Consider the following 17,549-nt stretch of genomic DNA (forward strand, 5'->3'; position numbering starts at 1 on the left):
CTGGCCTAGGTGCCATCAAGATCAATAGGGTACAGATTCAAGCCCTCATAGAGTGCTGTTTTTTTGCATCACCTCTAGATCCAATATGTTCAGTTTGCAATTAAGAGGATGTTTTCTAGCTACTGCCCATGAAATATGCACCTGGCATCTGAGAGACAAGCTGTGCTTTTTATGGTTTGTGCATCAATACCATTAACAAAGGTCTACAATTAGAAATTTGTCATTCTATTGAATTAGACTAGAGGCTACTCCCACACTTATGTTAGCACTAGAGAGTTAAACTAAATGTTCTTTGGAGTGTACCAGATATTTGAAAACAGCATATTTGTAAGCAAGCATTCCCTTTTTCCTAGCCGTATCTTTCAGAAGGTTGTACAATATGTTCATCTCCCAAAGATCTGGATGAGGAATATGACAGGAAGTAGTGTATGTTAATGTAAGGGACTTGTGGGTTATCTGCTACTAATAAAAACAAAATCATGAAGCACACTCTTTCCCCCCCCCCTTTTCCCCCTTTTTTACCTCCACCATCAAGGAGTGCCAGAATGTACACAGAAGTGTACTAGTAGTGAAAGAACTTAATAAATCACACCATGTTAAGATAGAGGGAGGGTTTATGCTTCCCCCACTCCTTATACTATTCTTTGGCTTATCATTCAGTTGGAAGGTTGGCAAATTGGATTACCTGTTCAAAAGCTATACTAAAAGACAAAGCAAAACGCCTTAGCAAAACTAAACATAACTTTATTCCAGTTCTTTCTAAAACTTGTAAACGTACTTACGTGTAATCATACTTACACACAGTCACAGTAATCCTAACTCTTAAGTAAAGCTGGAAAAAATAACAGGATACTAAAGGGTAGGATATCAGAAAAATATCTGCAACAGAGAACCAATTTAGAAACACCTAGAAGACCACTAATTATGTTGACTTTGCCACTGTAAGAGACCTTGTAGATTGGGAGAAGTTTTGTCTGGTGTTTTGACTCAGTTTTGCATGGTAGTGTGGTAAGGAAAGTACAGAAACCACAGTAGTGTGACTCTCAAACTTAGGGAAATAAGATTCTGTTGAAACAGAAGCAATGTGAATCTCAAACTGGTTTATAATTGTACTCAGAGTGTATTGATTAGTAGTTCAGTGTCAGAGAGCTAGAATGGATGAAGCTCTGTGACAGGATCTGTCATGTGTGTGCATCTGCTCAGTATTGATGTCATGGGTACAGAGACCAGATGACCCCCTGCAATGCCTTCCACACTCTTCTCTGAAGCTTCTGTGATGCATGAGGCATGCAGCAGCATTACATCCTAAACTGGTCAAAAAACATATTGCACTGTGGTGGGCCTCCTTGTGAAATGCAGTTCAGCAGCACAGAAGGCTGCAAATTCCTTTAGCTCTGCTGTGAGTACGGAGTTGGTTAATATATGAAGTGAGGAAGAAGGAGTTGTCCTCTGAAAATTAAAGTGATGTTAGGGAGCCATGAATCAGGAAGTTGGTGTGCTTGTTTCCCTTTTGTAAGCACACTGCTTCCCTCTGTTCTGTGGATAAGAACAGATGTATTGTAGATTTGCAACTAAGATTGCACTGTGGGCTTTCAGGTAGAGTACTCAAGAGGTAAATATTCTTCTATGGGTACATGAATATAGTAACCTTAAGTGCAAGAGCACGTAGAGCACAGATGAATCTTTTGGTAGCATTTCTGACAAATGCTGTTGGACATTTTCCCAAGAGACACTGTGTACGTCCTGATGAAATTTGACAGTGTGACCTTTTCATATGGGACAGAAGGAACTTTTGCTGATGAGACTTGACATTTTTTCAAACACACTAACAAGGATCATAGACCCTTTAAAAGCATATTGCTAGAGATGTGGATCAGCTCTATTAGTGTTAGTCTGCACTGCCATGTTTCACCATGTAGGCAAGACTGGCTCTCTACATTATCACAGGATCACATTATGTTTTTACTCAGGCTTATTTTTAAGCATAGGTATATATATCTATATATATCCTCTTTTTTTACACACACATACGCAGAGGTGCTGCAGCATAAGTACTAATTCAATTATATGTCATAATTTTTTGAGTATTTTTCTACCACAAGAGTCTTTTTTTAATGTGTTTTGCTTTTCAGAGTACCTGTAGATCAGAAAGTAGGTTTCATAATCATCAATGCCTTTTCTTGTAGTTCTGAAACTTTATTCAGAGTCTAAATATAAGAAGAGATACTCTTTATTACTTATTAACATGTCAGTATAAATAGCTCTGTTAAATTTGTGATGTCATTTAAATAAGAAATCATATTTATGCATTGATTTTTAATTTAGTCATGAATTCTAAAGCATTGTGACCTGTTGATTAATATCATGGGCATAAGTGTTATGTGTGATACTGGAGTGTGGGGGAAGAATGATGTGTTATTTTTTAATTCAGAGGAGCTGACAGAATTCTGATGTGCTACTAGTCTTCTACACAGGAGCTATTTATTCTTGTAAGAGGAAACACTTCTTTGAGAAGCATGTGGGAAGGTAAAGATACATTGTGAAGGTCTCTCTGCCTAGTACTTGATTCTTCTAAAGCTGTTCCTGCTCTTTTGTGAGGTACTCTGTTGACAGTGTTGTAGACTACTTAGTCTAAAGGACAAGAAAAGACTGGATGAGGCACTCGGTACCATGGTTTAGTTGACTGGACAGGGCTGGGTGCTAGGTTGGACTGGATGATCTTGGAGGTCTCTTCCAACCTGGTTGATTCTATGATTCTATGACTCGATACTCAAATATGAGCATCATCATATTGCCATAGTCACACCATTGCCATGAGCCTCTAATGGCAAACTGCAGTCTCTCAGTCCGAGTTACTAATTACATTTTTATACTCTGTGGATAACAGATGTATTATTTCTATGTTTACCTTCTACTCTGCCCTTTAGAGATAGGCTCTTTATTTTCATTAGTGGAATATATTTTTTGAAACAGTGCGTCACAGGATATTTTAATGATGCTTCTTCAGGGGAGATAGAGGAACAAATCTGTCACAATAGGATAACAGCAGGGTAACCAGTGTTTCTGGAAAGTGTGGGCAACCTGTGGGCAGGAGTATGGATAACTGCAAAAGGCAATCACTGAGGATTCAAGTTCACATACTCTTCTTAAGGTACTTGTCATTTTTCATATTTAAATTCAACCTAAGTGGATGCAAAATTATTACTGGAATTCAAATCCACCTAATGAAATTGATTTACTCTGACTGAGTTTTCATGAGAGACGTTGGGAATCTTTGGGCTAACAATCCCCACTGACCTCTGAGAGTAGTTGCAGCTGTTCTCTGCATTTCATGCAGAAGTACTGCAACTCGTGCTGTAAAATTACTCCTATCGCCCAAATGTTGAAGTCTGCAGATGTGTTTTGTGTATATCTGCTAACAGTGCCACCGGGTGATGGGTGACAAGGCTTCCTGAAAAGGTGCCAGTTTCTTCTGCTGTCATGTGTCTTTTAAGTGAGGAAATCTGTGCATTTTTCTTGTGGCGTTAGCTGTGGTAAGTTAAACTGGCACTGAACTGTTCTAGTTTTATAAATATAACTAGCTTTTGTCATTCTGTAAAAATAGAGGTTCCTGGACCTGAAAATTTTGTTAACACGTAAAAACTTTACTTACAATAATCCTTAAAGCCAGGCTGGATGAGGCTCTGGCCAGCCTGATCTAGGGTAGGGTGTCCTTGCCCATGGCAGGAGGGTTGGAACTAGATGATCCTTGTGGTCCCTTCCAACCCTGACTGATTCTATGATTCTTAAAAGTTATCCTGAAAATGACAGTCATAGGAAAGAAAGCTGCAGCTCCCTTACTTTTGAGGTCTACAGGTGGTTGTGAGCTGGTTTTGGCTGTTGAGATTTTTTTTAGTTTAGTTTTTAATTATAGCTATTGGAGCTGGGCTATGTTACCTTTCCATTCTGATTCTTAATGCTATACAGTTAATATTTTCTTACTCTATTATTGATATGTGTAGGACTTAAGCTTTTAGAAAGAACCTGAAAGCAGGTTTGGAAAATGTTTGAGAGACCCACTCTCTTGGGCATATTTCCAGGTGTATTTTACAAACATAACAGACTGGTGTTGCTGCTTGTGCTGCTTCTGGGCCTTGCATTCCTGTAGACACTGTGGTTGCTTTTGTTAAGCAAACAAAATGCAAGTTTCCATTTTCCTGCTGAGAAAATGCCAGCTATGCCTGAAACAGTTCAGTGGAGGATACAGGTGTGTGCCTCAGGCAAGTGGATGACTTGTGTCCTGTAGGCATGAGAGCAGGAAAGTCTATGGGTGCATTGTCCTACAAATTGTTGGAAAAAAATATGCCCAGGACAAAGGGATTATTCTGTTGCTTCCAGACAGAAGTTGTATACATTGTCAGCCTATGTGCAGACGTATAGATACAAAGTAGAGGAACTAGGATCTAAGAGTGGTAAGAAGGACATCTGGAAGCGGCTGAAACATATGGTGTGCCCTGTATCACTTGCCTCTTTTGCACATTTGGCTCTTTCACTGTCTTGCACAGCTTTCTGTACTGGAGCACTGTTTAGTAGCTGCTAAAAATCAAATTCAGATAGAGCAGCTCTGGTCAGCAGCAGGATCCAGCTGAGCTTGGGACTCAGTGGTTGTGGTGGTTTTGACAATTAGCCAGTTGCACTCAGTGCTGTCTCTATTTTTACAGTTCTCACAATTCATATCCTGATTCTTCCTTGATCTACAAATATTTAAGTTCTCATGCTATTGTCTTTAGATTTTAAACTTTCTTCTTCAGTGCAGTTCAAAAACCAGGAGGCCAGTGCTGTGTGATCCTGTGGAGCTAAAGCATAGGTAATAGCAAGTCTTTGAGTTACATCAGTACAGAAAGTAGGTGTAATAGCAAGTCTTTGAGTTACATCTGTACAAGCTTGCAGATGACACTAAGCTGGGGGCAGATGTGGCTGGGTTGGAGGGCAGAAGGGCTCTGCAGCGGGACCTTGACCGCCTGGACAGATGGGCAGAGTCCAATGGGATGGCGTTCCATAGCTCCAAGTGCAGGGTGCTGCACTTTGGCCACAACAACCCCATGCAGAGATACAGGCTGGGGTCAGAGTGGCTGGAGAGCAGCCAGACAGAGAGGGATCTGGGGGTGCTGACTGATACCCGCCTGAACATGAGCCAGCAGTGTGCCCAGGTGGCCAAGAGAGCCAGTGGCATCCTGGCCTGCATCAGGAATGGTGTGGTCAGCAGGAGCAGGGAGGTCATTCTGCCCCTGTACTCTGCACTGGTTAGACCACACCTTGAGTACTGTGTTCAGTTCTGGGCCCCCCAGTTTAGGAAGGACACTGAGATGCTTGAGTGTGTCCAGAGAAGGGCAACGAGGCTGGTGAGAGGCCTTGAGCACAGCCCTACGAGGAGAGGCTGAGGGAGCTGGGATTGTTTAGCCTGGAGAAGAGGAGGCTCAGGGGTGACCTTATTGCTGTCTACAACTACCTGAGGGGTGGTTGTGGCCAGGAGGAGGTTGCTCTCTTCTCTCAGGTGGCCAGCACCAGAACAAGAGGACACAGCCTCAGGCTGTGCCAGGGGAGATTTAGGCTCGAGGTGAGGAGAAAGTTCTTCACCGAGAGAGTCATTGGACACTGGAATGGGCTGCCCGGGGAGGTGGTGGAGTCGCCGTCCCTGGGGCTGTTCAAGGCAGGATTGGACGTGGCACTTGGTGCCATGGTCTAGCCTTGGGCACTGTGGTAAAGGGTTGGACTTGATGATCTGTGAGGTCTCTTCCAACCTTGTTGATACTGTGATAAAGTACACATGTTTGGGGCATGTCTGTTTTACTAACCCTCCTTTCCTTCACCCACCATGCACACACACACATGCAGATGATGCAACCAATGAAAGTCCCAACAAGTAACTATAAAATGTTTCCAAAACATAGTCATGGTGCAGATTTATTAATTCCTGTCAGTTCTTGTGATGGGAGTTGGGGACCTCCTGAAGATGCAGATGTATCTGGTGATGCAGGTCTGTAACCACTAGCTTTTCTCCCTCCTTCCTCTTTCAGGCATGGTGTGGGATACAGCAGGCAGATGAAATCCTGCAGTGGAATAATAGGCAAGAGTTGAGTCTGGTCCCGAGGCACTTCACTCTTTCCTTTAGATAGCTAATGCTCAGTCCATTGCCATGAGGCAGCAGCTGGGGTGATGACACAGTAGTTTACTTTAAAAATCCAAGTGAAGGAATTAGTGGTTAAGCAGAGCACAGTGCCATTCTGCAGCAGTGGCAGTCTCACTCGATGACAAGAGACAGAACAAGCTGTCTTGTTTTCCTAAGTTTGCTCAGGTTGGACATGAGTAACACAGGAGTGTCTTGCTGCTTGTCAAGCTAACTGGCGTTGCCATCAGTACAAGATGCCTGATGGTCTAAGCAGCTTTCAGCATGGCAGGATAAATCCATATGTGCATCCCTGTGGTGCTGTTATGTACATGGGTATGTGGGCCAGATGGTGCAAACGGGAAATTGCAAGCAGCAAACACTTGCCCTAGCCTCTTGTGAAAGCATTTCTTGGCACGTCCGGTGCCTGAGGCTTTACAAGCAGCTCCAGTTTCCCCAACTCCAAGCCCCTTGCCAGCAGAGTAACATGGGGGATTTGTGTCCTTGTCTCTGAAGGACTGAGGCAACTTCTTTGATATTAAGCTGGGTTGTTTGAATGTCACCTTCCCCATCTTGAGGTTCTGCCTCCATTTGTGATCCATCAACACTTGTACCATGATGATGCTGCTAGTCTATGATCAGTCCTATGTGGTGCATGGAAACTATGACATGGTTAAAATATTTCTAACTTTTACTCTGTTAAGTTTCTGTTGTTTGGGTTTTTTTGTTATTTCTCTGATATTTAAGTAATTGAAGGTGCTGCCCACTGTGGGATTTCCCCACTGTAGCTTCCTGCTCTTGCTACCATGATTTCATTTCCAGCCGCAACTCAGTTATAGGCACCCACTGCGATTCTAACCATCCTATTGCTGAACCTATATCTGTCGGTCACCTCAGTCTTTTTCTTGACAGAAGAATTCACAGTTTAAAATCACATGGTCTCATGTTGTGCTAGTTTGAAGCAAGCTGGAATGTTTTGGTAACAGAACTGGATAACAGGCAGTGAAATGAAAAAACAATTGTGTCTACTTCTCTCACAGTTACGCTGAGAACTCTGGGAAGAAGAAGAAAGACTTTTTCTCCATTTTGTCTCTCACTCTTGCTTTTGCCTTAGACCTGGTCACATCTCATTAACCCTGCTCCTACTAACCCTGCTCCCTAACCTCTTGGCTGCACCTCTTTTCTTCCTGAGAACTGGGGTAAGGTTGAGAGGGCTGGGGGGAGGTGTTGGGGTGGTTTGAAAGCCCCTCCTGGGGACCTAGGTTTCTGGGAGGGGAGCTGTGCTTTTATATTGTTTATCCTTTGTATATTTCTGTATATAATTGTATATAACTGTATATATTGTAAATAGCTGCTTGTAAATTCTGCTAGCTGTAAATAAATTGCTTCATCTATATTCCCAGAGGCCGTCTGAGTTAGCTGGGGCAAATACAAAGTGTGGGAGGGGCGGGGTAACCCCCAAACCATCACATTTTTAATTGGCTTTCCCAACGTGGGGCTCGATATTTCAGTGAGTGGAAATTAGCTCTGGGAATTAAGATGAAGCTAATCAAGCAGCTATTGTATTTGGTTGGTGCATTGCTCTGGTCTGGTTTTGTTTTCTTGGCATTTAGTTGGTTAAAAGGTCAAATTGTTGCTTATTTTATTGATCTGGCTTATAATAAGGTTAAAGCTAAGGTTTCAGATATGTTCTGGAGCTGGGGTGATTTTATTCTTGGTTATGCTGGTTTTAATATCTCTGAGAATATTACCAAAGATATCACAGGAGCTCTGGTCAATAATGTGACAATCAATGGAAATTCTGCTTTAAATATGGCTCTAATGAGAGTTATTCAGCCAAAGACAGGAATTCCAACTGTTTGTATAGGTACATGCTCGTGTAAAACTGTTTTTCTTCTCACAATTTTTAATATTTGCCTCATGATTTTAATATTCATATTAATTTTGGCATTATTGGTAAAAAATTCAAAACCAGCTTCTGTAAGAGCTAGGAAAAATTCTGTGTCTCAGAAGCAGTCTCTTTCACAGCAAAACAAGGGAACACAGTCATCGGCTTCCCCCTTGCCAGCCTCTGCCCCTCCTTCTCCGGGTTCTGGGAACACAGCCAATGTTCCCGCCACTAACGTAAACAATGATAAGGATAGCAAAAACAAAAACAATAATGGGCAGAGTTCAGCAGGAGCCTCAGGAGGACAGGCAGGTACCCAAAATCAGAATGTTCCTAGTAAAAATGAAAACAAGTCAGGGTTGGCAGGCATCCCAGGAGGACAGGCAAATAATCCCACTAATGCTAATGCTAGTAACACTAGGCCAGTCAGTCCAAATCCTAATGACACCAGCTCAGCCAATTCGAACCCCCAGCCAGCAGACCAGAACCAAAATCCTCCTGTTAAAAGCAAGGCAGATTTGAACTCGCAAGCTCCAGGTCAGACCCCTAAGGATACAAATGCTCCAAGTCAGACCTCCAATAATTCAAATGCTCCAGGTCAGACTCCTAAGGATTCAAACCCTCCAGCAGACACATCCAAGTCTGTTGCTGCTCAGGCCCTTCTGGCACCTGCTAAGGCAAAAGCTAAGACAAAGAGTGGTTCGCAGGAGGATGTAAGAGATGGGACCTCTGGTGATCAGCAGCAAGAGGAGGAAGAGGAGGCAGTTAGTCTGCGAGACCTTGTAGATGTGCTGAGACAACAATACTCAAGTGAGAGGAGTGCTGTGAGGTTAGCTGCCAGGAGAGAGGATGGTTCCCATGAGTTTAGGAATGCTATGAGGAAGATTGTGTTAGGCCAGGCACCACCAGAACAACAGGAAGAAGAGGAGGAAGATGACATCCAAGGTTCCAACGATCCACTCAGAGAGGTCAGGGAAGTTAGGAAGGAATACACAAGGGAATCAGGTGAGCCAATCCTAAGCTGGCTAGTGAGATGCCGTGGCATTGGTGCTAATGCCCTGCAGGTAGGAGACAAATCTGCCAAGCAGCTGGGACCACTCACTAAGGAGAGTGGAGTGGACAAACACCTAGCAAGTCCTCTTGGTAGGGTTAGCTTGTGGACACGCCTTCTGTTGGCTGTGGCTATGAGATATCCTTCCCGAGATGATTTGCCATGGGCTGCCAAGAAGTGGAACACTGTTGAGCAGGGAATTAAGCTTCTGAAGGAGTTTGCTGTGAAGGAAGTGCTTTATGGAGATCATGGCACTCATGAGCCTGACGATATTCCTTTGGGAACAGGTCTCATGAAGAAGCTGATTAAGCTTGCTCCTTCATCCTATGCTAACATCTTGGCCAGTAAATTTCTAGCAAGGAGTGATAATGGAAGATCTTTCACTGTTGGTGAATTCACTGACCAGCTCAGGCAGATAGAGGATAGCTTGTCACATTCTGGTATAATCTGTGCCATAAAGACTATGACTACAGAGCTTAAAGATGGTTTTCAGGAGAGCATGAAAGAACTGAAGGAGGACCTTAAAACCTCAATTTCCAATCTGGTAAAGGATACCATTCCTGCATCATCTGAATGGGTGAATGTTTCTGCAATCAGGAACAGACGCCCACCTCCTGCAAGGCAATTCCAGCCCAGGAGGAGACAAATTCCACCCAGACAGCAGCAATCACGTGCGTCACTGTGGATACTTCTGCGTGACACATACGGGGAGAACATGAACAAATGGGATGGTAAACCTACTTCAGCTCTTTCAAAGAGGGTCAGGGAACTGCAGAGTGGCAGAAACAGAGGCAATAATGCCAGGAAAGTAGCTGTCACTTCTTCAGCTCCTGAGAGCAACTGCAATTGTTCCAACAGTTGCAGTTCCTCTCGCAACAACACCAATCACTGTGTACACCCTACATGCCATGTTCAGCATTAGGGGTGCCCTGCCTCCAGCCAGGAGGAGGAAAGGGATAGTGGAGAGAACCGAATCTATTGGAATGTATTCATTAGGTGGCCTGGCAGTTCAAGAGTTCGGAAATACAGGGCTTTAGTTGACACAGGTGCTCAGTGTACTTTATTGCCATCTAATTGTAAGGGGACAGAGTCCATTTCTATCTTTGGAATCACTGGTGGATCTCAAGAGTTAACTAAGATACAGGCTGAGATAAGTTTAACTGGTAAAGAGTGGAAGACACATACTATTGTAACTGGTCCTGATGCGCCTTGCATTCTGGGAATTGACTTTTTGAGACAAGGCTGTTTCAAAGATCCTAAGGGTCACAAATGGGCTTTTGGAATAGCATCTGTAGAGATTGAGGATGATAAATTGAAATTGTCTATTAGACCTGAACTTTCTGATGAATCTGCAGTTGTGGGACATCATGACATAGAGGACCTGGAAGTGCCAGTTGCAACTCAAACTGTTCATTATAGGCAGTACAGAACTAACCGTGACTCTTTGTTGCCCATTCATCAGCTGATTCGTCAATTGGAGAATCAGGCTGTCATCGAGAAAGCTCATTCACCTTTCAACAGTCCCATCTGGCCTGTGCGTAAACCTACGGGCGACTGGAGACTGACAGTTGACTTTCGTGCCCTCAACGAGGTGACACCACCCATGAGTGCAGCTGTGCCGGACATGCTGGAGCTCCAGTACGAGCTGGAATCGAAGGAGGCTAAATGGTATGCAACTATAGACATTGCTAATGCTTTCTTCTCTATTCCCATAGCAAAGGAGTGCAGGCCTCAGTTTGCATTCACCTGGAGAGGAATCCAGTACCAGTTCAACCGTTTGCCTCAGGGGTGGAAACACAGCTCAACCATCTGTCACTCAGTCATCCACAATGCACTGGAGAAAGGTAAAGCTCCAGAGCACATCCAGTATATCGACGACATCATTGTGTGGGGCCAAACTGCTGAGGAAGTCTTCGAGAAAGGTAACAAAATCATTGACATTCTGTTGCAAGCAGGTTTTGCCATTAAGAGAGACAAGGTCAAAGGACCTGCCAGAGAAATTCAGTTTCTGGGAGTGCGGTGGCAGGATGGTCGCCGTTACATTCCTCAGGATGTGATCAACAAAGTCTCTACCATGGCTGTTCCCACCAGTAAGAAGGACACACTTTCTTTTCTTGGTGTGGTGGGATTTTGGAGACTACACATTCCTGGTTTCAGTCAGATTGTCAAACCTCTGCACGATGTGACTCGTAAGAGAAACAATTTCGAGTGGGGACCTGAACAACAAGCAGCCTTTGATCAGATTAAGCGAGAAATAGTCCATGCAGTGGGCCTGGGACCTGTGAGATCTGGTCCAGACATTAAAAACATTCTGTACACGGCTGCCAGTGACAATGGTCCAACTTGGAGTCTTTGGCAGAGAGCTCCAAATGAGACACGTGGTCGTCCACTTGGTTTCTGGGGACGTTGTTACAGAGGTTCAGAGACAAATTACACTGCAACTGAGAAAGAGATTCTAGCAGCCTATGAGGGAGTGAAAGCAGCTTCTGAAGTGATTGGAACTGAGTCACAGTTACTTTTAGCTCCTAGACTGCCAGTTCTTAACTGGATGTTCAAGGGCAAAGGTTCATCACCACATCATGCCACAAATGCAACCTGGTCTAAATGGATGGCTTTGATAACCCAACGAGCACGAATGGGTAATCTTGACCGACCTGGTCTGGTGGAGGTGATCACCAACTGGCCAGAAGGCACAGACTGTTCCAAACCTCCAGAGGAGAAAGTAACTCGTGCTGAGGAAGCTCCTCCCTATGGTGATCTCTCTGATCAGGAAAAGAACTATGCTTTGTTCACAGATGGTTCCTGTCGTCTTGTTGGGAACAAGCGAAGATGGAAGTCAGCGGTTTGGAGTCCAACCAGGAGAGTTACCGAAACGAAAGATGGCGAAGGAGAATCCAGTCAGTTCGCTGAGGTAAAAGCTGTTCAACTTGCTCTTGATGTGGCTGAACGTGAGAATTGGCCTATCCTTTACCTCTACACCGACTCGTGGATGGTAGCCAATGCTCTATGGGGTTGGCTGAAGGACTGGAAGAAGAATGGTTGGCAGAGGAAAGGAAAGCCTATTTGGTGTGCTGATCTATGGCAGGACATTGATGCACGGCTGGAGAAAATTCCAGTGAAGGTGCGGCACGTAGATGCACACATGCCTAAGAGCAGAGCTACTGAGGAACATCAACATAACCAGAAGGCAGACCAAGCTGCTAAGATTGCTCAAGTTGATACCAACTCTGAACTTGACATTGACCTTGATTGGAAACACCGAGGTGAGCTGTTCTTAGCTCGGTGGGCCCATGACTCATCTGGACATCAAGGCAGAGATGGAACATACCGATGGGCTCGTGATAGGTCAATTGACTTGTCCATGGACGCTATCACCCAAGTCATCTATGACTGTGACATTTGTGCTGCTATTAAGCAGGCTAAGCGAATCAAGCCCTTATGGTATGGTGAGAGATGGTCAAAGTACAAGTATGGAGAAGCCTGGCAGATTGACTACATCACTTTACCTCGATCTCGTTCTGGCAAGCAGTATGTGCTAACGATGGTAGAAGCCAGCACCGGATGGTTGGAAACCTATCCAGTTCCACATGCTACTGCACGTAACACCATTGTTGGTTTGGAGAGACAGATCTTGTGGAGACATGGAACTCCAGAGAGAATTGAGTCAGACAATGGTACTCATTTCAAGAACAATCTTGTGAAAAACTGGGCCAAAGAGCATGGTATTGAATGGATCTATCACATACCCTACTATGCACCAGCTTCAGGGAAGATTGAACGCTACAATGGTTTGCTGAAAACCACCCTAAAAGCCATGGGGGGTGGAACTCTGAAAAACTGGGACAAACATTTAGCACAAGCTACTTGGTTGGTAAATAGTAGAGGTTCAGTAAACAGAGCAGGACCTGCACAATCAGATTTGGTCCAAACAGTAGACGGTGATAAAGTTCCTGTTGTACGTGAGAAGAATCTGTTAGGGAAAACTGTTTGGGTATTTTCTCCTTCGGGCGAAGGGAAACCTGTCCGAGGGGTGGTTTCTGCTGAAGGTCCTGGTCATACATACTGGGTAATGCAGGAGAATGGTGAAATCCAGTGTATTCCACAAAGAAATTTAACCTTAGCTGAGAGAGTTTAAATTCAAGCTGTTAGGAGTTTTCTGTTCTAGGTAACATCGGCGCCCAACACTGAGAGAATCTACGATAGAATCTACAGTACGTGAGCACGAACCCAACATCACCTGGGAGTCCCTGTTCTGAGCTTTTGAATCACCTACATCTGATTGAAGTGTGAACTGAACTTGTATATATTGGTTTATTGTAAATATTGGTTTAGATTAGATTGGTTTTTTCATTTCACTGCCTGTTATCCAGTTCTGTTACCAAAACATTCCAGCTTGCTTCAAACTAGCACACATGTATATTTTAACATGCAGGAGCAATGTTTAAAGGGTGACTGTATCATGGTGCCACTATTGTTGTGGTTTGGGCTTTTTTTAATATACTTTGTGGTCACTGGGCTTTAAGCACAGGGCTGTGTACTGAAAGCTGGAGGAACTCAGAGCTTCTGTGTGATGCAGAAATACAGGGCTCAGCTGATTAGCTGCTTCTAGCAAAACAGAGCTCTCTGCTGAGATCTAGCAGGTGCTGTTATCTCACTTGCTGTCAGGATGCTGTCACTTTGCATCTCTGATCCATGAAATTTAATACTATCCAACTTTCCTACCTTTAATTTAAACTTCATTGCTTGTGAGTCATAATAGAGCCTTCTGCTTTTACTCTAGACTTTCAGAAAAATGCTGAGGGAAGTCTCACAGCTAACAGATTTGAAAACTTGACCAGCAAAAGCCTTTCCTCTGAAGACTTGCTGTATGTTGTGTTAGGTAGAGTGCTGTTCAAAATGCCACTGGCTGCCAGTGCGTTGTCAGGTGCTGCCAGTCAAGGAACTGAACGGAGTTGGGGGTGGCAAGGAGCAGTTAGCAAAGGAAATAAGGAATATCTTTCTTAGGCTAGGACTAACTTGAATTTCTGGTGCACGCAAACAAGCGCAAGTGACATCCTTTCACCTTTTTTCCAGCCCATCTTTCATATTTTTTTTGCTTTTCTTCATGCTCTGCCTAAGCTTTCCAATTGTAGGCCACTTCTAGAAATTGTACTGTTTCTGAAACAGTGTTTTACTCCAATTGAAACATTTTTCAGATCACTTACCAAAGTAATAAGGGTAGAATAAGGAGTGCTCAGTTGCCTGTGTAGTAATATCAGATGATTTGTCAAAATAAGTTAATTTTGCCTGAAGTATACTCTTTATAACAATGAGTACCTGATCATATATTCGCTTCTCAGTACCCTTGGAGACAGATTTCATGCTGACCGTTCAAATGAATATTATCATGAAAGTACTAACAAGTCCAACTGGGAATAACTGAGTTATGTGTAGGCGTGAGAGCCATAATGATGCTGATCAATTTCTACATTGCCAACCAACTTGTTTGATTTGATTCAGTGCTTATTTCAATGGGAACAAGCTGATCTAAGAGTTTTTATTGACATTGTTGTACCTTATGGAGCGGAGGTAGGGGAGGTAAGTCAGGTTTAATACTAGGAGTATTATTTTGTCTTAATTTCATTGAGGGGGTTCTCAAAGCCTGGAATACCTTTCAGAGCTGTATGATAAATGTTTGGATTAATGTGATAGACTGCTACCCTTGTCAGTTTCCTCATACAGAGAGCTCTGCATACCTATGTGATGGGTTACTCACGTATAGAAAGGATTGTACTTCCTGTCTCGCTTGCTTCTAGTATCTTCAGGCTATGTGTCCAGTTCCTATCTTGGTATAGATGATTATGCCCCCAGGCAAACCAAACTGGGATTATTTTATTTTAAAATGTACTTTAAAAGCTCACAGTTGTTCACACAGTATCTTTCATGCTCCTTTGCTCACGTTTTTCTTTAACTTGGTGCTTGCTGGAACCTTCAAGAATAAAAAAGAAGCAGAGGAACAATTGCCTTCTATTCTGTGGTTCTCTAAAAATTACATCAATAAAAATTTAATCTCTCTGCCTTGAAACAGTGTATGATTTTATTCTGATGCATGCTTTTTTTTTTGTTTTCTTCTCTTTTTCAGGCCAAACAAACAGAATAGCCAAGGAGGCAGCCAATAGATGGACTGGTATGTATGCATTTATATTGCTTAACACAGCTTCAGACTAGAGCAGTTTCAGTAATAGACCTAGTTTTAACTTTGATTAGGGTTTGTTGTAGGATAGCCCTCACCTACAAAAACATGCAGAAATATATTTTGCTTATGAATTATGATTCTAAAAAAGAATACATTTTTTCAGTGTCGTTGCTGAACACAGTTCCTATCATATGCTTGTTCTTCTGGTGCTGTCTTGCACGCCTTGTTAAAACCTGCAGCTCATTTTCTTGGTTGAATTAAAACTTTCCAAGTTGAGGAAAAGCATTAATAGAGAGAGACCAGTTATGGCTGCATCCAGTTATTCACACAATTCTTCTTTGATGAATTTTCATCTGTTTCTAAAGAGTAGAACTACAAAATTAACCAGGTTGGAAAAGACCTCTAAGGTCATCGAGTTCAACCTATCACCTAACCCTTCTAATTAAATAAATCATGTCACTAAGTGCCTCATCCAGCCTGCTTTTAAACATCTTCAAGGATATTGACTCCACCACCTTTCCAGGCAGCCCATTCTTATGGCCAATCACTCTTTCCATGAAGAACTTCTTTCTAACATCCAGCCTAATCCTGTCCTGGTGCAGTTTGAGACTGTGTCCTCTTGTTCTGTCACTGGGTGCCTGGCAGAAGAGACCAACCCCTGCCTGGCTACAACCTCCTTTCAGGTAGTTGTAGAAAGCAGTAAGGTCTCCCCTAAGCCTCCTCTTCTCCAGGCTGAACAACCCCACCTCCCTCAGCCACTCTTCATAGGGCTTGTGCTCCAGCCCCCTCACCAGGCTTGGTTCCTTTCTCTGGACATATTGTCTGCATATGAAAAAAAGCACCTAGTAGGGAATATCATTAGTTGTCACCAAGACTATAATTAACACTTTCCTAAATGTTCAAAACTGAGTATTTCCCATTCTGTTTACAGATAACATCTTTTCAGTAAAGTCCTGGGCCAAACGTAAATTTGGATGTGAAGAGAGCAGAATTGACAAAAGTTTTGGAATCCCAGAAGATTTGGATTACATTGATTAGCATTCATCAGTTGATGGCTGACACAGTTTGTACATAGCTTGTTAAATATTCCCAGATGGCATTTAAATGCTTGTCTGAGTCCTCTATAAAGAAGTGACCACCCTTTACTTTGCAAGTTTTGTTAAAGTTAATAAAATTCTAAAAATACTTGTTGCATTTCTTTGTTTTCCTCTTGTTCCTCTCTGGACACTAAATCTCTTGTGATTACTTTTGTGAGCAGGTTAAGAATGGACAGGATTTACAGGGAATTATTACAACAAAGTCCTGACACTGGCTCTTACTCTTCTTTTTTTTTAACTAGGAGTAGTGCTAAGAGCTAGAAGCTCCAAGGATTTATGTTTAAACATGCTGAAGACATTAGAGTGGAAGTGTCAGGGGACAACATGGAATGGAATACCATTTTCCCTCATCTTGCTAATGAAATAGCTAAGAGGCATTATCCATTAACAGAGAACAGCAAGGCAGTAAGGATGTGAGTAGAAAGACTGAGGTCTGGTTTCAAGTTGTTCTGTATTGTGTTGCTAGAACTGCTTGTAAGTTTAGTGATGATATTTGCTGCCTGTAGATTCACAGAATGGTTTAGGTTGGAAGGGACCTTAAAGGTTGTCTATCTTCACCCCCCTGCCATGGCCACGGACACCTTCCACTAGACCAGGCTGCTCAAGGCCTCAAGCAGCCTGGCTTTGAACAACTCAAGGGAGGGAGCATCCATGATCTCTCCCTGGGCAACCTGTTACAGTGTCTTGCCACTGTCACTGTAAAGAATTTATTTCTAATACCCAGTTTAAATCTACCTCCCTCAAGCTTAAAGCTATTCTCTGTCATCCTATCGCTACAAGCCCTTATAAAAAGTCCCTCCCCAGCTTTGTTGTAGGCCCCCTTCAGGTACTGGAAGGCTGCTATAAGATTTCCGTAGAGCTTTCTCTTCCTCCAGGCTAGACTGTCCCAGCTCTTGCAGCCTGTCCTTCCTCGTAGCCCTCTGATCATCTTTGTCCCCCTTCTCTGGACCTGCTCCAGCAGTTCCATCTCACTCTTATGCTGGGGGGCACCAGAACTGGATGCACTACTCCAGGTGGGTTCTCACAAGAGTAGAAGAGGGTTGAGTATCACCTCCCTTATCCTGCTTGTCACACACTTGATGCAGCCCAGCACACATCTGCCTTCTGGGCTGCAAATGCACACTGCTGGCTCATGTGGACTTTATCATCAACTGACACCTCCAAGTCCTTCTCCTCAAGATTGCTCTCAAGCC

The 17,549-nt window shown here is 43.3% G+C and overlaps 1 protein-coding gene across 1 annotated transcript in view; it reads left to right on the top strand.

Annotated features, from left to right (window-relative positions):
- MND1 (meiotic nuclear divisions 1) overlaps positions 1 to 16,444 on the top strand; it is a 43,115-nt gene extending 26,671 nt beyond the window's left edge. The window contains exons 7-8 of the mRNA XM_064148682.1: positions 15,206 to 15,250; positions 16,191 to 16,444. Coding sequence (XP_064004752.1) covers positions 15,206 to 15,250; positions 16,191 to 16,297 — 152 coding nt within the window. The 3' untranslated portion in view covers positions 16,298 to 16,444. The remainder of the gene's footprint in view (positions 1 to 15,205; positions 15,251 to 16,190) is intronic.
- The last annotated feature ends 1,105 nt before the right edge of the window (positions 16,445 to 17,549 follow it).

Source organism: Pogoniulus pusillus, chromosome 9 (assembly GCF_015220805.1).
Source record: "Pogoniulus pusillus isolate bPogPus1 chromosome 9, bPogPus1.pri, whole genome shotgun sequence".
Taxonomy (NCBI): Eukaryota; Metazoa; Chordata; class Aves; order Piciformes; family Lybiidae; genus Pogoniulus; species Pogoniulus pusillus.